Raw genomic sequence first — 25,765 nt, 5'->3', positions numbered from 1 at the left:
TTCAAAATAGTATCATTTTTCTTTGCATGGCCTTGCTTCAGTTTAGAACACTTGATATATCTAATCAAAATAACCAAATTTGCATCAGGATAGAAAAAATATTGTCAGTCAGTTGATATAACTGTAGTCCTCCAGCACAGATTATCTTTTTCATCTGTTCATTTAAACAAATAGGTAAAATGTGTTGGTTTTTAGACTTAGCTTACTCATCCATACTTCAAATATGCCCTTGTCTTGCATACTGGAAAGTTTTTTTTTTCTCATGCAAACTGTATATTTGTAATCGATAGTGTTCTTGATCAGATTTGCTGACAAAAATTACTCGTTTCGTTTATCTTGCGAAATGCAGCGCCTTTTTGCTCACTGGCCAAAACCCTTTGCTGCACCTTTCCAAAAAATCGGGATGTATGCAATACAGCTGACAGGTCGTGATGAACTCTGGCCATTGCATGAACTGACACAAACTTCGAGCCCAGATCTAAAGTAAAATAAACAACACAAACGTGATGTATTCTTAAAACAGTCGTACAGCTGACATAGTCGATGGCCTGCTTTTCTGAAGGGGCGTGTTCTCGACCGAAAGCTCCGTTCTGCCTCTGTATCTGGCGAGCTACTAACTATCTATCTACCCAGGCAGCGACGGTTGTAGTACTCGAAGCTGAAAATAGCCAGCTGCTAGCTTAGCTGTTCAGTAAGAAACCCACGACAGTGTCCTCATCTCAAACTCGGTCAGAAGTTAAGGTGCGGGAAATGCATCCGAATTCATGAGTGCGCAGAAGATATTTACAAGAGGAAACTATGGAGGACTGAGAGACTGGGCATTTTATTGGCGACATTTTTACCGGCATTTCGGCCAAGCCGCCAGCATAAACAGCTAGGGCCAAAAGGTACTGCTTCTGTACCGACGGATTCCTTGCTCGGCGGACGAGTTGCGGTCTGAAAATAAGGTTTTTATTTTATCGAGTTGTGTCGGGTGTATTTGGTGTATGTGTGTGTTACGAGTGAAGTTGAGATGGAACGTTGGGCGCTCCTCAATGTCAACAGTCGCTAGCTGAGACGGCTAACGCGCGAGCCGGCTGGTCAGTGCCCGCACTCGGCGTTGCTGGGCTGGTTACCCGGGCGAGAGCGGCCAACTAGCTCGCGAGCTAACGCCAGCTTTAGCTTTCTCTGTTTAAATCGCATCGGAGTTTATTCGTAAAATGTGTTCGTGTATTCGCTGGTTAATGATTTAAAGTGATAATAGTGTTGTAACGGTTTATTTCTGTGTAAGGGGGTTATCTGGAAACGGTAAACTCCGCTGAATCTGAAGTTCTGCTGGACTGTAAATATGGCTGACGTTTCGTTCTAAAATTGAGAACGCGCAACCGAACTAGTTAGTGGGCTGCGTGAGACTTTTTCTCGCCGATGATTGGCCAGTCCGAGAGAGCGGACGGCTGTGATTGGCTATCTAAGTATGTGGGGGTTGATAAACTTCGCAGCCTCTGGTGGTCGTTTCACTTATGTGATAAATTCCACAAAACTGTACGTAAGTTTTTTAAAAAATATATATATAAATATGTCAGCTTGGTACCAATGTGTCACGGTGGTATTCATCTTTAAAAACGGTTTTAGGTTGGCAGTAAGAGGACAAAACGATTGAGGCCTTGTCCATAACATCAAAAGTCCCTCCTATTGGACAGCAAAAATAAAAACACACTCAGTTGGCGACCCGCCTGATCTTAATCCTGCCAATGAATTTGTGTAATCAAATGTCGTCTGCGAAATTGGTAATGGATAGGTTTACATCCCCACCATGTCAATATTTATTTCCTTTCGAATTTACGGATTTACCCATTTATGCAACACTATATAGTTGGGTCATTCCTGGTATTCTGTGCCTTTTGGACATCATGACATTTAACAAATCAAACTTCGTTTTTAAAGTCACTTCTTGTGTCCCTTTGTCCTTTTGATAGATTATCAGTTAATAAATGTTATATATATATATATATATATATATATATATATATAATGTATGTATGAATTGTACTTTCTCTCAGATGCATCTTTTTACATTTTTGTTTTCAGATACAAATGTATGAAATACATTTCGTTTCCTTGTTAAAATTATTATTGATGCTTTTTCATTGACACTGGATTATTATGTTTTTTTGTTGATGTTGTTGTTGTTTCTGTTGTTGTTTTGCTGACCTTATGGAATTATCGTAAAAAATCATAATAATAACTAACACATGCTTAACAGGGTAGATAAAGTAATTACAGGGTGGACAAAACCTGAAACAAAACTGATTTGGTGACTATGACTGTTCAATTTTATTTAGATAACAATCTCAGGATTTACAATCTCAGTGAAGCATGGACAACCATCATATTGCAAAAGTTTTGGCAAAAAGTTTGAAGTTTCCTTTGTGCTTCTTGACAGGACTTTACCTTTGCAGTAAAATACAAGGAGTACAGTACATATTCATTTTTAATTTGAGGTTTTGTTGTGTGTGTGTGTATATATATGTATGTATATATATATATATATATATATATATATGTGTGTATATATGTGTGTGTGTGTGTGTGTGTAGTGATGTAATTAACACTGGTTTACCAGTGCTGCATTATTAATGAAGAACAGGCATAACAAGTTCTTAAAGGGATAGTTCACCAAAAAATTCTCTCATCATTCACTCACTCTCTTTACCATCTCAGATGTGTATGACTTTCTTTTTTCTGCAAAATTCAGTGCTGTATGACCTTACAATGCAAGTGAAATGGTGGCAAAATTTTGATGCTCCAAAAAGCACATAAAGGAATCATAAAAGTAATCCATACAACTCTACTGTTTTAATCTGTCTTCAGAGGCAATATGATAGATGTGGGTGAGAAACACTCCAATATTATGTCATTTTTGGAGCTACAAAGTTTTATCCACCATTCACTTGCATTTTTAGGACAATCAGAGCTGAAATATTCTTCTAAAAATCTGAGATGGCATGAGGATGAATAAATTATAAGAGAATTTTCATTTTTGGTGAACTATCCCTTTAACAATATATTTTGGCCCTTGCACATTAGTGTAATGTTAAAATTAGTGTATGCATTCCGTTACAAGCTTACGCACCAAGAAGAAACACAAAGGTTTATACAACATTTTACATTATCCTTTAAAATGAGTTGTAATCATTATTTTAATTGTATTTGTAATTTTTTCCAGTTAATTGAATCAAGGCCTTTTTTTTTTTGCTTTTCAAATAATTTCTCAAATGGCCTCACGGTCCAGGTAAAATGGTCTCACTGGCCCCTCGGCCCTGAGGCCTGATGTTCTCCACCCCTGCTTAAGGCTCTCTTTTCTCTTTCACTGATTTCACTAATTATCTTCCTCTTGCCTGCAAGCCTATCCCTCCATTTCTCTCTCTCTCTCCTTCTCCAGGTACTGTTTCCTCCAGTCAGGATCAAAATCCCAATGTTCTCTGTAGCGCTTTTGTGTTCCAGAACGAAGATCCATTTTTTTGAGAGACATACAACAAATTACAATATTACTTTTGTTTGAACTGAGTTTTAATAGGAAACAATATTTAACACATTATGCAGTTCACATACACTAATTCTTCAACTTCAACATAAATTACTTTCACTGTCACTATGTACACTAACTGTCCACTCTGTTAGGTCTTCTCAGGGTGGACACTAACAGAGTGGAAATTCTGACACAAAGTCAGCCATTGCACAATGTCTGAGCATAAAGAGGCAAACATAGAAGGTTTATCAAATAAAACAATTGAAGGAATTTTAAAATGTTAATTTTAATAATATGAACTACTACTAACTTTTTTCATATCACCATTAAAAAAAGCGAGTATATTAAGGTTGACCACATCAGATTGGAAGGATAAAATAAGTATAAAATAATGGTGATATTTGGTGGTTTAAAATGATTCAAATACAATTTTAAAATAAACATTTATATGCTTAAAGTTTAAATGGTGTTATTTTTGTCAAAGACGCTTTCAATTTTATATTGTTCAACATTTTAAGGCAAGAAGATCATGATCTTTTCTAGGGACACAAAAGGCACCGAATACTAGGTATAACCCAGTTAACTGAACTTGGGAAGTAATCGTTTTTTTAAAGCAATGATGACATCTGTGCTTTTAAGGATTTTATTTATTTGCTCTGGTCAACAGTTGGCCAAATTAATTGTTTAGTTTAGTTTTTATGTAGGATTGTTTATTCCACAAAAGTAGGCAAATAAACCTAGTAGTACATTTGTTGTCATATTGAACGCTCATAAAACGCTGATTGTAAAATGGACCGCATATATAAATATTTTAAATAACCGAAACCATAATGTGTGAAAGACTTGAATACGGAGCATGATGCTGGTTGTGACCACTTCCGTGAAACAAGAGCACACACACAGTATTTAAAGCCACATGACTCAATCGACCAAAACTTCTCATCGTTGACATTGCTTATTGTTGATGGATGAAACCATAATCATTTTGAGGCTGTTGCAATATTTAATTTTCAAAATGTTATAGGCAAAACTGCTGAGAAATCGAATTCATTGCTTTATTGTTTTTTCTTAAAATGTATTATATTTTATTTATACAGTCCAAGGTACAAGGGGCTGCATGGTGTAAGTGCCCATGAGAAAACCACGACGGAGGGGAGGCCTGCCCGGGGCCTTAGTAAGCCAAAGAAGCGATGCTGCTAGCACAGCTGCAGCAGGTAGGGGGGCATCACAGCCACGGTCACCCTCTCCCTACCGGGTGAAAGTTTCACCCACCAGAGAAACCCTTACATACTCCCAGGCTCAGAAGATCGTAGAAGTGGACCTCGAAGGAAGGTTGCATCGGATCAGCATCTTTGACAACTTGCCGGTCATCACTGAGGACGAATTGACAGCTCAGGACATTACGGAGTGCAACAGCAACAAAGAGAACAGTGAGCAGCCATCAGTGACTACCACCGTGAGCTCGCCACGCAGATCGATCACCCACAGAGCCAAGAAGAAAGATACAAAGAATTTGTCATTGTCCCCTTCACCGCATAACCACTGCTCCAACTCTCACGGACACTCTCAGACACAGTCAAATCTGCACAGCCACCATGACGCCCTTCCCAACCCCACCTTTAGATTGCTTGAGTCTTATGAACCAGTCGAGGTTCCCTCACGCCCTACTTCATACTACCGCTACATTGAAAAGTCTGGTGAAGAACTGGAAACAGATGCAGAGTATGATATGGATGAGGAGGACATGGCCTGGTTGGAGCTGGTCAATGACAAGCGAGAGTCTGAAGGCCAGCCGCAAGTGCCACCTGATACATTCGAGCTCCTAATGGACCGCCTAGAAAAGGAGTCCTTCTTGGAGTCACGAAGCCAAGCGCCTTCGCAAACTGTCATCGACGAGGATGCCTTCTGCTGCGTCTGTCTCGACGATGAATGTCTCAACAGTAACGTCATCCTCTTCTGTGACATCTGTAATCTGGCTGTGCACCAGGAGTGTTACGGAGTTCCTTACATCCCTGAAGGCCAGTGGCTCTGCCGTTGTTGCCTGCAGTCGCCCTCTCACCCCGTGGACTGCATGCTGTGCCCTAACCGGGGCGGAGCATTCAAACAGACCAGTGATGGCCGATGGGCGCATGTTGTCTGTGCAATTTGGATCCCAGAGGTATGTTTTGCAAACACAGTCTTCCTTGAGCCCGTTGAGGGCGTTGACAATGTCCCACCAGCTAGGTGGAAGCTTATGTGCTACCTGTGCAAGCAGAAAGGTTGTGGGGCATCCATCCAGTGCCACAAGGCCAACTGCTACACTGCGTTCCACGTGACTTGTGCACAGAGAGCGGGACTCTTTATGAAAATTGAACCGGTCCGAGAGACTACGGTGAATGGGACTACGTTTTCGGTTAAAAAGACGGCGTTTTGCGAGGCACACTCGCCGCCTGTGAAGGAGGGCTCGGATGATGATGAAACTGGGGGGAGGGTTTTGGGGTGTAGAGCTAACAGGGGTCGCAGTGCCTATATTCAGACGCCAGAGCTAAAGACCCAACGGCGAAGCAATAAACTGGATTCCAAACATCAGCAAAAGAAAGGAAAGCAAGAAGAGGCATCCAAAAAAGTTGCAACACCATTGGTGACGGTCCCAGAAATACCTACTCACAGGTACTAGTTTCGCTTTAAATGCACTACTTTCATGAGCGTAGATTTAACGGGAAGGAGAGTGTCAAATACATTGCTGTAAAATAATTAGTTCACCTAAAAAGGAAAATTCTCTCATCATATACTCACCATTACGCCATCCCAGATGTGAATGATGACTTATTTTCTTTGAAGATTAATAGAAGAATATCTCAGCTCTGTTGGTCCATATAGTGCAAGTGAATGGTTGCCATAATTTTGAAGCTCCAAAAAGCACACAAAGACTGCATAAATGTAATCCATACGACTCCAGTGGTTAAATCCATGTCTTCAGAATACGTACGTTATCTGTGAGTGAGAATCAATATTTAAGTCTTTATTATAAATTCTCCTCCCTGCCCAGTATGTGGCGATATGCAGAAAGAATGCAAATCGCCAAAAACAAAAGAACTCATTGGAGAGAAGATAGCACTTAGGAGGGCTGGAAAAAGTGGACATTTATAGTAAGAATGATTTACAAATTGATGTTTCTCTCCTACACCTATCATAAAACTTGAACATGTAGGTTTACTATACAGCCTTTATGTGCTTTTTGGTGCTTCAAAGTTCTGGTAAGCATTCACTTGCATTGAATGGACCAACAAAGCTGAGATATTCTTCATTTTTGTTCTGCAGAAGAGAGAAAGTCAGACACATCTGGGATAGCATAAGGGTGAGTAAATTATGAGAGAATTTACATTTTTGGGTGAAAAAAGAAATGGTTCACTCAATTTATATTGTCAGCATTTACTCCAAACCTAAAAGCTCATATTTTTTAAGATTTTTTTTTCACTGCTCTCTCCATATATCAACAGTAATTACCACATCTGTCAAGATTCAGATGAGGGAGGGAGAGAGAGAGCGAGAGAAAACATTGCCCATTGATTGTCATCTTGGACTTACAATGATACCTATTCATAGTGAGCTATGATTATTTAATCCAATAGTGAAAGTGTCTAATAACAAAGCAGTTAATAAGATCAAGCGAGTAGTATTGACTGGTCATGTGATTCTAACATGGCAGCCCCCATGAGGGGACCCTCTCCATGCAGAATTAAACCACTTTTATATACTGGTTTGGAATGACCTGTGTGTGAGTAAATAATGACAGATTCAAATTTTTGGGTAAACTATTTATGACATTTTTGGAAATTCTTTAGCAAAGCTTATTGTTTGATTATTTTGTCTGTGTTATTTACAGGTTGAACAAAATTTCTAAAGATGTTGTCATACAGAGAAAGAATCAGTTTATGCAGAGGCTGCACAACTACTGGTTACTCAAACGGCAGTCACGCAACGGAGTGCCTCTCATTCGCCGTTTACACTCACATCTACAGGGCCAGAGGAGTGCAGAACAGGTCATCCTTTATGAATAATGAGATTTTGTAGGCAAAAGATACACCCCTTAATGAGTCTGTTTGCAAGTCTCTGGCTGTTACTAACTGTGAATATCCATGTAGGCAGAGCCAGATGAGAAGTTCAGTGCTGTGAGAGAAGAGCTGAAATACTGGCAGAAGCTTCGTCATGATTTGGAGAGAGCTCGACTGCTGATAGAGCTCATCCGTAAGAGAGAGAAACTGAAGAGAGAGCAGGTAACATATGACTTCTAAATATACTGTATTTTTTGTACCACAATTGTCTATTCCCATGGTTTGCTTTAATAAATAATGATGTAGGGCTGGGCGATTTATTTATTTATTTTAATTTTATTTTTTATAATAATTTCTTTTTTGTCCCCCTGATTAATTCAAATGTAATTTTTGGCGAAAAAAACATTAGCTAGCGTTATAGTTAGATTCTTTGTCAATCCAAAAAAGGATGCCACTCCCAATCTGATCAGTTGCACATGTGTGCGCTTCAAATTAACAAATCAGGTTAACAACATGAAGACTGATTGTCACTTCTCCGGTGAGTTTGTCGGTTTGTTCTGCGTGTTTTGTTCTATTCTCTCCCTCATGTCTCGCAGGCACTGCCAGCATGCATGATCAATGTTTCCATGGGAACATTGATTGTTCCCAGAAGAATGCTGATCATGCCACTAATTAGTATGCTAGCAGCACCTGGTTCTCCACTGATTCACTCCCTAGTTAAGCCCATCGTGTTTTCAGTATCTTTGCTAGATTGTTGTTTGATGTGAAGTAACTTACCTCACTCTCTCTGCCTAGTTGGTCCTGTCTCGTGTATCTGTTTGGTTGCCCGACTCTGCCTGCGTTTTGGGAGTGTGGTTGCCTTCCAATTTGCTGTATGCTTTTTCTCTGTGCTCATGAGTCTTCAGTGGAGGACTCCTTGTCTCTGCCCGCATGTCGGGAGAGTGATTGCCTTCCAGTCTGCTGGGCGTTGTTCTCTGCACCTCACTATGCTTTATCTTCACGGATTTGCCCATTGCGTGGCTATGGCATGCACGCATCCTCAAATTCCCCACAACTGCAGCTGTTGCTGGGATCCTCAGTCTTCATCAGCACAGTGGAAGTTGATATTTATTGTTAATAAATCCTTTTAACTTTTCCTCTGCTCTTGGGTCTCTTTATCTCACTTTCGCTCTCTGACCAAACAATCTAGCTACGATGGACCCAGAGGAGGAATCTACTCTTTGCTCCGCCCTCTCTCAGCAGGGAGCTTTACTGGGACATCAGCAGGATGAAATCTCCACATGTATCCGGGCTCTGGAGATGATGGCGTCGCAGCTCGCTGAGCTCCCCTCTGTCGTGTAACAACTCCGCCTACCTCCCGATTCTGTTCCACTCAGGAAGCATCCTCACCCGCTCCAGCGGTTCCCTGCATTTCTGGGTGCTCAGAGGCTCGGATCCCTCTTCCAACACTTTTCAGGTGAGACGGTATCTTGTCGTACATTCCTTTCACAATGTTCCCTGTTCTTCACATTACAGCCCTCTGCTTTCCTGTTGGAGTCTATGAAGGTGGCTTGTGTCCTCACCGGAAGGGCTGGTGAATGGGAGACCACCATGTGGGACAACAGACTTTCCTGTTGCGCTTCGTTTCATACGTTCTCCATAGAGCTCCGCCGAGTTTTTATTCGCTCGACTCAAGGTCGGGAGGCAGCGAGGGTCTTATCTGGACTGTCTCAAGGAGATCAACGAGACTCAGATTATGCTATCGAGTTTCACACCATGGCTGCTTCTGACAAGTGGAACGACCACGCTATGTGGGACATAGGCTTTCTGACCACATCCAGGACAAAATCTGTCCTTTGTATCTGCCTCCACGCTTCAACGATTTGGTGGATCTGATTCGATCAACGTCTGACTCTACGCTGCAGTCGATACTGTTCCCCACCTTTCGGGAGGCTGGCCATCCTACCCAGTCTGCTACTTCGGCTAGGTCACCAGAATCACAGCCCGGCCCAGAGCCCATGCAAGTCGGGAGAACTCCAATTTCACACAAGGAGAAGCAGCGACACCTCTTTAATGGACTATGCTTTCGTTGTGCACTGTCTGGTAATTTCTCTGCTTGCAGTCCAGTAAAAGACACCGCTCGTCTGTTGGAAGGGTGTTAGTGACGAGTGCAACACCTTTGGCAAAACCCAAGTTCGTCAACTTTATGGACATCGTCCTGGCTTCCAAATGGCGGCTTCCTATGGTCCAGTTGAATCAATCTATCACCGCCCACACCCTCAGTGGGGACCTTCTCTAGAAATCACATGGAGCAGTTGTCCTTTTATCTGATCCAGTCTCCAGCGACACCGGTAGTTTTGGGGCATCCTTGTTTGGTAACGCACAACCCACACATAGACTGGTCAACCAACACTGGTCTTGCTTGGAGTACTCACTGCGATTTGTCTGTCACGGTACTGGGGAGTTTATCGGATTGTTCTGTGTGTGTGTTTTGTTGTTTTCTCTTCCTAATGTCTCACAGATGTTGCCAGCATGCATGATCAGTGTTTCCATGGGAACATTGATAGTTCCCAGGGGAACGCTGATCGTGCCACTAATTAGCATGCTAGCAGCACCTGGTTCTCCACTGATTCATTCCCTACTTAAGCCCTTCATTTTCTCAGTATCTTTGCTAGATTGTTGTTTGATGTGAAGTAACGAACCTCACTCTCTCTGCCTAGTTGGTGCTGTCTCGTGTATCTGTTTGGTTGCCTGTCTCTGCCTGCGTGTCAGGAGTGTGGTTGCCTTCCAGTTTGCTGTATGCTTGTTCTCTGTGCTCACGAGTCTTCAACGGAGGACTCCTCGTCTCTGCCCGCGTGTCGGGAGAGTGATTGCCTTCCAGTCTGCTGGCCGTTGTTCTATGCACCTCACTACACTTCAATTGAGTATTCCAATGAATATGCTCCTGACTTCCACAATGCACACACTTGCCTACAAACCCACTATTCAAGGATTTGCTCATTGCGTGGCCACAGCGTGCATGCATCTTCAAACTCCTCCCCGCAACTGTACCCGGTGCCGGGATCCTCAGTCTTTGCCAGCACAGTGGAAATTCATATTTATTTTTAATAAATCCTTTGAACTGTTCCTCTGCTCTTGGGTCTCTTTGTCTTGCTCTCTGACACTGATATAAAAGACACCTGTAATATTTCCAGAATGATAGCGTGCCGTGTTCAGAACTGGTTTCTATCTGCAGGGGTTTACGATTATACAAACAAATGTTTTGATGTACAGTGAGTACTTTCTAGATAAACTTGATAATTTCTATATATTGATTTCTAGATAATGTTCTAAAAAGACTTGGTTTAGATGAAAATGATATGACAATTAATACCTACATTGGTTAAGTATTTTGCCATCGTCTTATTTTATACTATTATTTATGAACATCTCGGTTTATTGTATTTCATTTATTTTACACTATGTTGACCACATCCTGTGTGGTGCAGTTTCTTTGTGCATTTTTCTTTCACACCTTTGTTTCTTATAATGAAAAGAACTAGAGTATTAGGACCAGTTAGAGATTTCTATAACCAGATTGCCTTGCATTCTAATATATAACATGTTATTATGAATCATGTTGGCGTTACTTTTTAGTGGCAAACATTTAATCGCCCTGAAATTTGAAATAAATTTAGATTTTATTGAGATTTTGCCATATTACCCAAACCTATAATGATGCAGGGAAGAAGGACTCCATTGACTTCCATTCATGTCCTATAACTTGACTTGAAATATTAGAATGCTAAAAAGCTTAACTGTTTTTATTGCAAATGCTGATGATTTAAAATGGACTTAAAATAGAATATTTCTTCTAGAATTCTGTTTTTGCAGCAGGGGAATTACCCCACCCCCATAACTGCATACTAAATAAAACAACATTATTTTTGTACCATTGTTTCTATTAAAATAGTATTTATTAAAACAAAATGGCTTTGTCAATGTGTATCTGTTACTACGTATCATTTAAAGGGATAGTTCACCCAAAAATGAAAATTCTCTCATCATTTACTCACTCTCATACAATCCCAGATGTGTTCAGATGTGAACGTGAAACTAAACGGGCACCACATGTGGCTTTCAGATGTAAAAAGTGAAAGTGGAGATTGAGTAAAAAAGGTTTTCAGTTTTGATCTGTTTCTCACCCACACCTATTATATCACTTCTGAAGATATGGATTAAACCACTGGAGTTTTATGGATTACTTTTATGTTTCCTTTATGTGATTTTTGGTGCTACAAATGTCTGATCACTATTCACTTGCATTGTATGGGCCTACAGAGATGAAATATTTTTCTAAAAATCTTTGTGTTTTGCTGAAGAAATAAAGTCACACATATCTGGGATGGCATGAGAGTAAATGATGAGAGAAATGTTTGGGTGAACTATACCCAAATTTAGCAAGTAATTTGTTAGATTGATTGAAACCAATAATTCAATGAGAGTCTTTTTAACTGATGTAGTTAAAGAACTGGCTCATAAAAGTAATCCAATGACTGTTACTTAAAACTTGTGACTTTAGATTTGAGGCTCGATTATCATTTTACAATACAAGAATCTGGTTTAACAAACCTTTGTGTGATCTGTGCACATCTATGGCCTCATTTACACCTTGAATAAACATGCATTTTTGGAGACAGGACAGTTTTTGACCACATGAAACGACATTTGTAAAAGCACCCAAGACACTTTGTAATCGGATCGTCTTCGGATCACTGAAACCACTTTCGGAGGTGGTCAGGGACTTATTCAGACCACATTCAAAGTGGATGTCAATTCAAAAGCGTTATTGTTATCCGGTTATAACTACACAAGAAGGCTATTTATTTATATGATGAGGTTACACCACAGTCATCCGTTTTTGAAGTGCGAATGTGAAGAACACAACAGAAACTGCAGTCTTGCAATCTTGTTACCAGAACAACGAACAATATCCCATTAATTATTGCATTGGAATACACTTCCCTACTCGTGCATTTCAGATGAGAAGCATAGCACTTCGAAAGCACAGAACGCGAGAGGAATATCATTAAATTTGCTTCTGCTACTCAAAATTTTGCTTTGGCGGCCAGTAAAAAGTGTTCAATGAAGGGAGACTGTCCGAGTGAAGAAAAGTATTTAAATTATATATCAATGTTTTTAAAGTTTGCTAAAAGATGGAGAATTTTCAGTTACCACAGCCTCTTATGGTATATGTTAAGTAGCATTTTCCATTTTGCGTGGTGAACTGTTATCACAGATCTCTATTCAATCACCATGGAGCCGCAATTGACTGAAAGGTATAAGTGCAATCCTGCTTAAGAATATCCAGATACTATCCGGATGTTAATGCAAGGTGAAAATGGGGTCTGTGTGTCACCTTGATCAGAGAGTTTTTGCCAGATGTCTGAATGGAACTTTGCATTGCTTCGGTAGGTCAAGATTCACCAGGCCGCGACAGAGCACCAGTTAATTCCGGTTTTGGTTCTACTGCGTTCCACTCTAGAGCAACTTCAAGAGAAAGATACCGCAAAAATATTTGCACACCCGGTCAACTTGAAAGAGGTCTGTCTATATGTATATTGAGTTGAGAGTGTTTGAATTTCTTTGTATATTGTATGTAAGTGCAGTATGCATTTCTGTTTATGTTTTTCAGCAGTTTGTTTTATAGCAATATTTAAGGCCTTAACATAGAGTTAGATATTATATATGCTTTAGGAGTGTTATAATAGCATTATAGTATGGTGATGAAAGCTGCAAGATTTAAAAATCAACAGTGCTTTTGGCTTCTCAGGTCCCAGATTACCTGGAGTTTATCTCGCACCCCATGGACTTTTCCACCATGAAATCCAAAATGGAGGCTCAAAAATATCGCTCAGTGACTGACCTGGAGGTTGATTTCAACCTCATGATCTCCAACTGTCTGCTTTACAATTCTAAAGACACTATGTTTCACCAAGCTGCAATACGTCTGCGAGACCTAGGAGGCGCTGTCCTGAGACACGTGCAGAGACAAGCCCAGAACACAGGCTTTGACCTGGACACAGGCATGCATCTGCCAGAATCGCCACACAAAAACGACTACTACCGCTGCACTTTTGAAGATGGTGAGTACAAGGACTCTTAGGGCTGAATCCTAGTTTGCATATTTCTGCAAAATATGAAAAAGTAAATACTGCACTGGCAATGGTAAAGGACATACTTAAAGGGGTTGGTCAACCAAAATTGAATATTCTGTCATTATTTACTCACCCTTCATCTGTGGAACAGATATTTTTCCAGATGGCAGTTAGTATGCAGATTACATTTTGTTCTCTGTACTGATGGTTTCATTGTGTGTGTGTGTAGTTGACACAATGCTAGACCCTGATAATCGATTGCACATGACAACAGAAGACCAGTTGAGGGAGCTGCTAGATAAATTAGACGTGGTGACATCAATGCGCTCGAGTGGAGCACGCACAAGACGCCTCCGCCTGCTGCGCAGAGAAATCAACTATGTTCGCTATAGGCAACACACACGGAACTCGCACATGATGAATGGAGACCTCAAAGAGGAAGATGAGGAGGAGGATGAAGACAAAGAGATAGATGGAGAACATAATCTGTCATCATCATCATTGGACAAAGGTAAGACTTGACTAGTGTTTGGAAATTAAAACAGGTTATTTCATATTAACCTGTTAAATTACATTTCTTATTTGAGTGAAACGAAACTATTTTCAAGATGTTTGATTCTGTTAATGGATCTTGAATGTCTGCAGAACATCGTTTTAAAATATTTGTTGTTTAAAATGCATTGATATTTGGTTGCACAACTTTTGAATCTACAATGTCAAAAACAAAATTTATTGTTTCAGTTAAATTGTGAGCTTGCCATTTAAATATAATGTCATGAAAGAGACTGGGTGCCGCGGAGTAATACCAAGACAATCTATAGATAAGTCAAGCAATTTTGATTTGTATAGTGCTTTTCTTAATGCACGTCATTTCAAAGCAGCTTTACAGAAAAGCATACTGTAATGTCTGTAACAAATGTATTTATTGCGATGAACAGACTCTTGAGGTTTCAGATTGAATCACATGCTTATTGTCTTGCTTACTCACTGAATCAGTCAGACTTCATCTGAACTGATTAAATCAAATTTGTCATTGGCATTTCGAAAAGAACAGACAACTTTGAAGGCTTGAAGACTTTAATAATAATTATAATTATAAAAAGAAAACATTAAAATTAAAAATTATTATAGGGTTTTTGTTTAGTTCTTTTTTTTTGTTTATTGTTGGGAACCATTATTTCGGGGTGAGGGATGTCGTTAACAGAATTGTAAAGGAATCATAACTAGAATCGTTCAGTTCCTTATGATTGAAGTGAAATGTTAGATTGTAATAACCACGTCTTTTACTGTTATCAGATACACTCTTGATGCCTCTGTAATTCCAGATTTCTTTAACGTGTGGTTGTTCATCTTTTCATCTAGATGACTGTAAATCAACCCCTCCACCCACACTGGAACCCACAGGTCTCGCCTTGTCCCCTCCATCAGGAGACACCCCCCAGGAACCACCTACCCTCCGACCCATGACATCAGACCCCAGGACCCCTCCATGTCCACCCAAGCGCCTCAAACTCAACAGCGAGAGCCAAGAGACTGATTCCGACTCTGCCCCTATGAAGAGCTTCACCAAAACTGAAGATCGAACACCTTTGCCTAGTGAGAACAAACTGACCAACGGCCTCTCCTCCAATGAGTCACCAACCCAACCCGCAACAGGAGGGGTGGGACGGCGAACATCCGTCCTCTTCAAGAAAGCAAAAAATGGGGCAAAGCTCCAGCGTGAGAGAGACAGTCAAATGCAGAATGGAAACAAGGAGGAGGCAGTCAGCGTTGACCCTGCACGCACCCTCAGCTGCACCCCCACCATGAAGAATGAAACTTTAGCCCAGCCAAAATCTCCAACTCCTCCACCCATATCAACCCCAGCCAAGCAGAGAGCAAGAAGCTGCAGCTGTAGCCCAGAGCGTGAGCATGAGAGAGCACCCCCTCAGCTCACTTTAGAGCCTGGTAAAGAAAACAACTCTTTTACATGCAGCATTTGGACTGGTCTTACATTAATGTGTTAACTTAAGTGGGTAAATCTCATGAAAACTGTCAAGAAATGTTCAAATCATATTTTACAGCATAATATATATATTTTGTTTTGTGCAGAAATCAGCAAGGTACCCAAACAAAAATAATACAAAATAAATCATTATATTTAAATAATTATAAATATATAATTCTGATAATTAAAATACATAACATTATTATGTAAAGCATTAATTAGACGATACAAAAAGCTTTAGATGGCAAATCATTGTTAATTTCCATATAATTGAACATAAGCCTATATTTGGCCTACAGTTCACAGAGAGCAGCCACAACATTAAAACCACCTGCCTAATATTGTGGAGGTCCCCCTTGTGCCACCAAAACAGCACGAACCCACATCTCAGAATAGCATTCTGATATGATGTTCTTCTCACCACAATTGTACAGAGCAGTTATCTGAGATACCGTAGACTTTGTCAGTTCGAACCAGTCTGGCCATTCTCTGTTGACCTCTCTCATCAATAAGGCATTTCCGTCCACAGAACTGCCGCTAACTGGATGTTTTTGTTTTTGGCACCATTCTGAGTAAATTCTGGAGACTGTTGTTTGTTAAATCCCAGGAGATCAGCAGTTACAGAAATACTCATACCAGCCCGTTTGGCATCAACTATTATCCATGTGATTATCTAATCAGCCAATCGTGTGGCAGCAATGCAGTGCATAAAATCATGCAGGTATGGGTCAGGAGCTTCGAGTATTTCTGTAACAGCTGATCTCCTGGGGTTTTCATGCACAACAGCCTCTAGAATTTATCCGGAAACAAATAACATCCAGTGAGCAGCAGTTCTGCAAATAGAAACGCCTTGTTGATGAGAGAGTTCAACGGAGAATGGCCAGACTGGTTCGAACTGACAAAGTCTACGGTAACTCGGATAACCGCTTTGTAAAATTTTGGTGAGAAGAATAACATGTCTGAATGATATTCTGAGGTGCAGGTTGGTGCTGCCTGTACAGCTGGAGTTGAGCTTACTGCCCCCTGCTGACTGACTCGTAAAAACATGAAGGTGGTACTTCAAGCTTGAATTACTCCGATGGTAGGACAATTCCTTATTATGGTCCAAGGGCATGATTAATTGTGTTAATAATTAAACATATTAATGTTTTATAATTAATTGCACTGATTTAAAGTGTTAAATTGACAACACTTATATTTCAGGGACTAAAATATGAAAACTAACAATAATATTTTTTTTTTAAAAATGTAACCGAAAATCCCATAAAATTTTGAGTGAAAACATTATTTTTAAAGCTGCACTCAGTAACTTTTTGTTTGCGTCATCTTGGACTTACAGTGACACCTAGTGGTGTGGATGTAGCATCATTCAAAATCAATAGTTTTCAGTTACAGTTGCCATTGTAGAGATACACTATTCACAATCAGCAATGATTAATTTAATCCAAGAGTAAAAGTGTCCAATAACAATACGATTACTGAGATTAAGTGAGTATTATTCAACTGGTCATGTGAGACTAAATTGGCAGATCCCATTAGGGTTCCCCTTCCCCATGTAGAATTTAACAAAGTCCTCATCTCATGTAAGTGAAACCAAATACCAAAGGGGTTACCACAGTAAATGTTTGGAATTACACCACTTCCTGTTGCCCAAAAACATTAGACCACTCTTGTTAGTGTAACATTAGCATGAACTTTGATTCTGAAGGACACCTCCAGTTTAAAAAACAAAGATAAAAAAAATTAAATCATTCAACCTGCAAAAGGTGATGTTTAGTCTAAACACGCACACACAGTGTGCCAAATGAATATTTTAAATATTTTGGGGGAAATTAATATTAAGAAAGAATAGATTTATTGAAGAGACATTACTTTATATTGGCTAATCTATACTATTATTTGGCTTATTTTTGCTTATAATGGGTGAAGCAAATCCATTATTTTGAGTTGTTTCTCTTGTGAGATCTGGAAACATTGCAACTAGTTTATCAGCCACCCTTAGCCCGGGTATGGCACGGATCCACCATTATGGTGGTAGCTCATGAAATGAACAGTGGCACGCTCTTCCCTCCATAGTGTTTGGGTCTACACCTTGGGCAAGAGTGAATAACTCTTGAGCCTCCCATACTACGGTCACAGTTGTTTATATACTTTTATTTTTTATTTAGTTTTTTCTCTCTACTGTACTTGAATTTTCCCATCTTCTTTTCCCATCACTGTCTACCTCTCTGTAAGGACCCTGAGTAGTTAAATTCCTAGCATCCCCCTTCTACTCTTAAAATACGACAAAAGAGTGTTACTTGTTTGCCATGAGTTGCGGCACGTGTTGGTGGAGGAAGAGATCCTGGCTCCTGAGAAATGTGGTTTGCTGTGGCTTCCATTATTTCAACACAGTGCTTTGGCTCCTACTTCATCTAGGCGGGAGATTGGAAAGACCTGGTCCAATCATTTGTCTGGTCAAGACATGCCCTGGTAATATTAAGTGATAAATTAACATCAGCTATCTTTTCAGTATCCCCAGAAGGCGTTGGCTATTCGAGTAGATGGAACATATCTCATTCTTTGTGCTCGAGTATACCATCCCTATATCCCTGGTGCATAATCTGCAGGATTTATGTGGCTCTGTGCATCCCTTTGTTGGACTCCAAGGTGAGTGGGGAGTAGAGATGGTGAAGCAAAATATGCTAAACATGGCTACCAAACACACATCCAAAAAATGACTTTTAGACCTGGACATGGACTGCACATTTGAGAATCAATGTGCTTCTACATCTAACAATGAAGATTGGCCAAAATTTATAATTATTGATTCTGCATCATCAGATATACCAGTCACAAAGCTATCTCCTTTGCCATTCACAAGGGCATTACAGGAATAGCTGATACTGTTAAGGAGGTGAAGAAACTGCAATCTGCCCAGATTCTGGTGGAATGTTGTAAGAAGTCTAATTCAGAGAAATTTCTTTGTGCCAATTTGCTGGCTGGACTTGATAAAAAGACTTCTCCACATCCAACACTCAACTACAGCAAAGGAGTGATACATACCAGAGAGTTGGACAGTGAAGAATAAATAACTTCTGAACTTAGATCTCAAGGAGTGATGTATGTGAAAGGAATAACAAGCAAAAAAGAAGATTGAATTATCAAAACTGGCACTTACATTATTACCTTCAATAAATCTCATCCTCCAGAAAGAATCACACTCGGGTATATGAGTGTTATAGTGGAGTTATTTATAACAAATCCACTGAGATGCTTTAACTGTCAAAAGTATGGACATGGATCAAACAGCTATAAGAATAAGCGTGTCTGCTGCAATTGTGGAGAGCAGGATCATGACAAAGAATCCTGCAATTTTGTGGAGAACATATGGCTACATCAAAAGAATGCTTGATGTAGATTAAAGGGAAAGAAATCCAGATATAATGAAGCACGCAAATTGGTCTCTGTGGCACCCACTTTCATTGTAAATAAAATGTTCAGCTCTGTAGTCAAACAAAATTAGTTCAGTGGATTGCCAGACAGATTTGGCCTGGCTGCAAAATGATAAACCACAAACTGTCAGTAAAGGCATATCTCCTCTTAGATCAAAGAGTGCAGGAAATCAGAATGAAACTACAACTCATAGCCAAACCAACCAGAATTTACAAACAGAAAACCAAATAATTAACAAGAATTTTAAAAAAGCAGGATGTTCAAAATCAAAAGTATCACAAGGTGAGAATACAAAGATGAAAGCAATCAAAGATGTTGAAATGAAAGAGAGTGCCCATCAGAGTAGGAGCTGCTCACCAATAGGCAAAACTAGGGGTAATATCCCTATTCTCCCAATTTAAATGACAGTATAATCCAATACAACTGCCGTGGGCTCAAAGCTAAATTTGCAGAATTGCAATGATTAGCTGCAATTATAAATCCACTTGCCTTTTGTCTACAGGAGATGCAGTTGTCTCCCGATACTATCCTTTCTTTTAAAAACTTTACAATTTTAAATACTTTTGTGAAAACAGAAGGTTTTTTTTATATATATATTGAAGTATGTGTAAAAAAAAAAAAGTGTCTCTAAATAATAAGAATAAATAATAAAATAAAGCTAACAGAATTCTAATAATAAATCTAATTCTAAACATGATTAAAAAATAGCATTTAACTATAACATGTTATATAAATAAAGTATGTTAGTTTACATGTTAGCATAGCATATTATATTAACTACTAAATGAAAAATAGCATCAGATGTGTGGGCTTTAAATTAATGTCCTATGATTATTAACAATTAACAGAATGCTCCTGTCTTTACCTTTAACTCAGTGGTTCTCAACTGGTTTTGCTTCAGGACCCAGATTTTACATTGGAAAGTGGCGACCCACCATAGTAAAAATGTAACCTGTATTTAATGCGACAGGACGTTTTCTCTCCCCCCTTTTAAAAATTGAAGAGCATATTTACTTATATGAGCCCATTATTATCCTGTTTGTTTCCTAATTTCAAACAGAACATACATATTACACAGGAGGAAATGCTCCTCATTACCATGGTTAGGTCAGTGTAGCTAGTCTTAAATAATCATAATAATAATAATAGTTTATAGTATTTATAAAAAGTAATACTAGCTGAAACACATCTTGAAACTTAAACTACAACTGCCACTGTTGATATAAAATTAGCTCTAATAGACTCTACCTTTATATTATTTCATATGAAACTATAACATTTTGTCAAAATATAACAGTTACTATTACTCATGCAAAATCGTGAAAAATTTTGTAAAGGTGATGTATAATGAAAAACAAATATTAGCACATAACACAGTATTGCCCTTTTCCTCCTCAGTGCTGTTTGGCATGTCAGGGCTGCCTACTGTTTGAGAGGTTCGACTTGACTTTCTCCGTAATGCTTTAAACTAGAAAAGTCTCACTAGAATTGAAATTGGTCACACCAGTTTTGAGGTCTGCGCTCCACAATATCGAGGGAATCCCGGTTGTTGCACACGCACGTCAGAGAGAAGAGTAGATCATGATTGTGAGCTGGTTCCGTTACACTCGTGCAAAACTGCAGATGAAAAGCCTTTAGCTGATTGCGAGATTATCATTAAATCTGCCTAAATAGGCTATCACTTGGGCGGCCACCAAAATATCTTCAATGGGAGAACCATGGCATTGTTCTTTCCCTGCTGTCCACGACCAACTTTTGGGTCGTGACCCTGCAGTTGAGAAACACTGCTTTAACTCACACAACTCACTTATGTCAGACCCCCTCACCTCGCTTCTCTCTGACCTTCAAAAGAAGAGGAGTAATACCAAGTGTACAGAGATAGCAACTTTTGTTGGATGTTAACTTTTCATCCAATAACATGGAAACTTACAACCATCCTTTCATATTTAACTCCATTTGGATGTCAGGGGATGTGCCATATTCTTGGAAAGAAGCAGAAATTATTCCTATTCCAAAGGCAAGAAAGGATCATAACGAACTTTCCAGCTACCGACCTATAGCCCTGACGAGTTGTTTATGTAAAACCATGGAAAGAATGGTTAATGAACGATTCATGGATGCTGGATTCTCAACATCTTATAAGTAATGCTTAAGATGGATTTATAAAAGGAAGAAGCACTCATCAACTTTGAAAGTTATGTACATGATGCTTTTATCAGAAAAGAACATGCTATTGCTGTCTTCTTTGACTTGGAGAAAGCTTACGACACACCTTGGAAGTATGGTATTTTAAAGGATTTACATCAGCTTGGTTTTAGAGGACATCTACCCATTTTAATTGCCAACTTTTTATCAATAGACATTTTAAAGTCAAGGTAGGTACTACCCTGTCAGACCCACAGAGACAGGAGTTAGGCGTACATCAAGGAAGTATCTTATCAGTGACCCTCTTTAGTATCAAAATAAACAGCATTGCAAAAGTCATCGGATCAAACATTCATTGCAGCATTTGTGTAGACCACATTTGTATTTTCTACAGAGGCATATTCATGAAAAGTATTGAATGGAAAATCCATAGCTATTTATGGATGCCGATCAAATTCCTGTCATTTGATTCCTATCAAAGTTGTCAAGGAGACCAAATTCCTTGGAATAAACTTAATTAATTGTCTTTTATCATTCACATTAAGATTTTAAAAGATAAATGTTTTAAAGCAATGGATATTTTAAAGGTTCAAAAGGTTCTAACCAAATTGTCAGCTCTGGTGGCACAGAATTTTAATGTTTACTTTTGCTGGGTACCTGGCCATTGTGGAATCCTTGGAAATGAACAAGCAGACTCTGCTGCTAAAGAAGGACTTTCTACAGATCTTAACTAATGCTCCATACCACCCTCAGATCTGAAACCTACCATAATATCTTACATCATCAACAAATGGCAAACAGAATGGGATCAATGCATTACAAAGAAATTGCATGAAATCAACCCTGTAGTGGGCAAAATTTGTACCTTTAATTTCAGTAATTGCTGGGATCAGATAATTTACACCTGTTGCCGAATTGGACATTCCAAACTCACATATAACCTTTTAATATCAGATAAAGATCCACCATTATGCAATACATGTCAGAATCCACTATCTTTGCAGCATATTTTATTGGATTGTGCCGGTTTTATTTATTTTGAGAATTCTTTTTTAATCCAGTTTTTTATTTATTTATTTGTATATTTATATTTTGTTTATATATTTTTAACGAAGTCAACACTGAGTCGGTTTTAGACTCTACCTTTTAACATATTTTTACTTGTTTTTCACCATGAAAAGAGCCATGGAAGCTGGCATGGCGTTAACCGGTCACTAAAAAAAAAAAATTATTTACATTTCTTGTTGCACTTAAATCTGTTTTGTATACTATTCTGATGATAGTGAAACTTTTTAATATGGCACTTTTTGTACCACTGTCTCCCTCAGATGATTCGCTGATGTTTTTCCTCTTTTGTAAGTCGCTTTGGATAAAAGCATCTGCCAAATGAATAAATGTAAATGTAAATCACTCATTAACTATGTAACCAACTAACCCACCCTTAGCACAGAGTACTGTCATTTCAAAAAGAATGTTATTATCTGCTCTTTTATTTAATTCTAGCCGGTTACCATTTGGAAAGAATGCTGGGCAACGCTGGTACCGGAACAAAAAAAATACAGTTTCTGCTCAGAACGAACTGAAAATAAAAAAACAATAAATTTTTAGTCCCTGTTGATAATACAGTATGTGTATATGTAAATTTGTCAAATACTGAATAGTTATCTAAATATGGGTGGCCATATGTTAATGTGCTCTTGGTTGTGACATCATAATCTTGACAATTTCTGAAGTGACACATTTTTTGCAGGTTAATTTCAGTAAATGATCAGAGTGGACTGGGGAAGGAGGTTTGCATTGAAAAAGTTAGAACATATCAACATAGTAGATCAAGATAGGCTATTTAATTTCAGAAGAGCAAGGAAAAGCCTATTTTCCTTGATTTGTGCCTTTGACAATGTTTATGTTGACAGTTATTAATTTAACTTGCCTATTTGTTTTAGCTCTCACAAATGGCTTCAGAAAGCACAAAGATGCTGTCTCCGACTCAGAATGCAGCTCATCTCCAACCTTCAAAGAACTGTAAGAGAAAACAACATTAATGACTAAAACCTTTCAGCCGGATACAGGTCGCATCTACAGTAAACTCATATTATCTCTGTCGGTTTCAGTGCCTCGCCACCTAAAAAAAGCCAGGGGAAACCTGCGTTGTCCAAAGTGCCATTCTTAGAGACTGTTTACGGAGACTCAGACTACACTGGGACTGGTAAGAAATTAATCCTAATGAAAAGTTAAACAAAAATAATGACCCTTTAACAAAAATATACTTGTTTTTGGAGTACACAAGGTGATACAGTAATTATTGTGGTATGTAGATGTGCTGTCAAATGGGGACACACCTGAACCTCTGGACTTGGTGTGGGCCAAATGCAGAGGATATCCATCCTACCCTGCTCTGGTGAGAGAGGGCACTCCACACTCACATTACATATAACACTCTGATACATCCTTAGGAGTCATGAATACTTTCCAGTCTGAGGAAGGAAAAAAAACTGAATTTGACTAGTCTGTTCATAATAATGGGACCAAAAGTCTTCAACAGTTGGACTTTTTAGAACTGCCTCTTCTAAAATCAACCAGATTCACTTTAGTTTGAACAAGATATAAAGGAATGTTTAGATATTCTGAAAAGGTGCTCACGTGACCCAAACTTCTGATTAATGCATGCATTTGCAAGCCACCTAATTCAAATTTCTAGAATCTGGAATATTGGCTTAATCTAGGATCAAAACATACTAACTAATATACTATAATAGTATAACTATTATAATATATTTAGTTATACTAATATAACTAATGTAAATGTAATGGTTTAAATGGCTCCTGTTTTGTAGATTATAGATCCAGAAATGCCTCAGGAGGGTTTGCTGCATAACGGAGTGCCCATCCCTGTTCCCCCTCTTGATGTATTGCACCTGGGGGAACAGAGACAGGAAGAGGCTGGCGAGAAACTCTTCCTTGTTCTCTTCTTCGACAACAAACGCACCTGGTAAGTACAGCATTGGAGATTTATTTTCCAGGAGGATTCCAGAAAACACTGTCGGTGGCTCTGTTGGACGTTTCTCTCATATCTTGTCTATCTTTGCAGGCAGTGGCTGCCACAAGATAAGGTTACCCCTCTCGGTGTTGACGATACCGCAGATAAACTGCGTATGATGGAGGGCAAGAACACCAGCATACGGAAGTCTGTCCAAGTGGCCTACGACCGAGCTATGATCCACCTGAGCCGGGTTCGGGGGGAAAATGGTTTTGTCGGCTCCAACTACCTGTAGAACAGAGCCACTAACCACATCTGACCTTGTGTACGTCTCACATGGGCTTGATCTCAAATGGCTATATTAGATCACCATTACATCAGTCAGGCTGAGAAGCATTTGGGTAATGGTCTAGGTGCGGGTTTTCTGAGCATTTGCATTCACTTTAGTTTAGTTTGTCAATATGTTCAGGACTCAACAACCCTCTTCAATGATTTGGAAATGGAGTCATTTGAGATTCAGTCCCATTTTTATTTGTTTCAGAGGTTTAGGTTGTTTTTTTAGGATGGGTTCACTAAAGGGCGACAGTTTATATCAGTGATTTTTTTTTTTTTAACTGGTGTCACTTTATGGTGATGAGTCTAAACCACCCAGACTAAGAGTTTTAGCTTTTGGGTACATTCAGAGCAATTCATTTTTGAAAATTAAGCATTTTAAGTGATCGAATAAATGACCTTAAATAATATAAACGTTTGAATGAATCACTGCCATTTCTTAAGATAGCTTTTTACTTTTAAAAGTTTTACAAACCATTTCTTGTATACTGTATAGACACTCATGTATATAATTCTGTTTTTTTTTTTTTTTATCATATAGTATCTAATTTAATTTTTTCTCTTGTTTATTGTGAAATAAATTGCCTGGAGGAATGTTGAAATTAAGAAGGTTGTGTACATGTGTGTAAAAAGGTTTTCAGATTAATTGACTTCCTACAAAGTGTATCCTGCTTGTCTTTGAAATCAGATAGTGTGAGGATGACCATATATATGTACATAATTGGCGTACATTTTATGTACGTGCATATGTACCAGCTCACAGCTGTCTGTGGTTAAATATATATTCTCATTTTTGATACAAAAAATTTAATTTATTTATGGACCGTTGAGATAAAGGAATTAAATTATATTGGTTGAAGATGGAAATCAATTCCCTTATTTAAGATAAACTATTGAATTAGCTTTTAAGATCTAACATCACGTGTGTTCTGATTCTGCTTTAGTTCTTTTCAAGGTGAAATACTGGAGGGATGATGATATATTGTACACTTGCTATTAGACAGTACAAATCCCTAATTGCCATTAAGCACAAAACCTTGTATTTATTGTAGAAAGTTGTGGAGCTTTTATTGACTGTTTGTAAGATGGAACCTCTCAGAAATTGTAAGCTTGTACAAACTGCAGATTTTACCGACCCTCCAAGTAACCAGTCTCAAACAGTATTTTCTCAAGTGGGGGAAATAAATGTTCTATCAAAACTATACTATGATTATTGGTGTTTGCATTTTT

The 25,765-nt window shown here is 38.8% G+C and overlaps 1 protein-coding gene across 3 annotated transcripts; it reads left to right on the top strand.

Annotated features, from left to right (window-relative positions):
• Window positions 1-438: 438 nt before the first annotated feature.
• Window positions 439-25,765, top strand: LOC127630927 (bromodomain and PHD finger-containing protein 3-like). Of its 3 annotated transcripts, none has more exons than XM_052108808.1 (13): window positions 439-887; window positions 4,606-6,157; window positions 7,374-7,530; window positions 7,633-7,764; window positions 12,976-13,104; window positions 13,334-13,646; window positions 13,888-14,169; window positions 15,021-15,605; window positions 23,169-23,247; window positions 23,337-23,431; window positions 23,541-23,623; window positions 24,060-24,214; window positions 24,314-25,765. In XM_052108808.1, exons 2-13 carry the CDS (start codon window positions 4,641-4,643, stop codon window positions 24,495-24,497), a joined length of 3,711 nt encoding a protein of 1,236 aa, XP_051964768.1. In that variant the 5' UTR covers window positions 439-887; window positions 4,606-4,640; the 3' UTR covers window positions 24,498-25,765. The 3 variants fall into 3 exon arrangements, with proteins under 3 accessions (XP_051964768.1, XP_051964770.1, XP_051964767.1); XM_052108810.1 differs by having other exon boundaries at window positions 439-934; XM_052108807.1 differs by having other exon boundaries at window positions 439-947.

This window comes from Xyrauchen texanus, chromosome 37 (genome assembly GCF_025860055.1).
Source record: "Xyrauchen texanus isolate HMW12.3.18 chromosome 37, RBS_HiC_50CHRs, whole genome shotgun sequence".
NCBI lineage: Eukaryota > Metazoa > Chordata > Actinopteri > Cypriniformes > Catostomidae > Xyrauchen > Xyrauchen texanus.
This window is presented reverse-complemented; position numbering and strand designations above follow the sequence as displayed.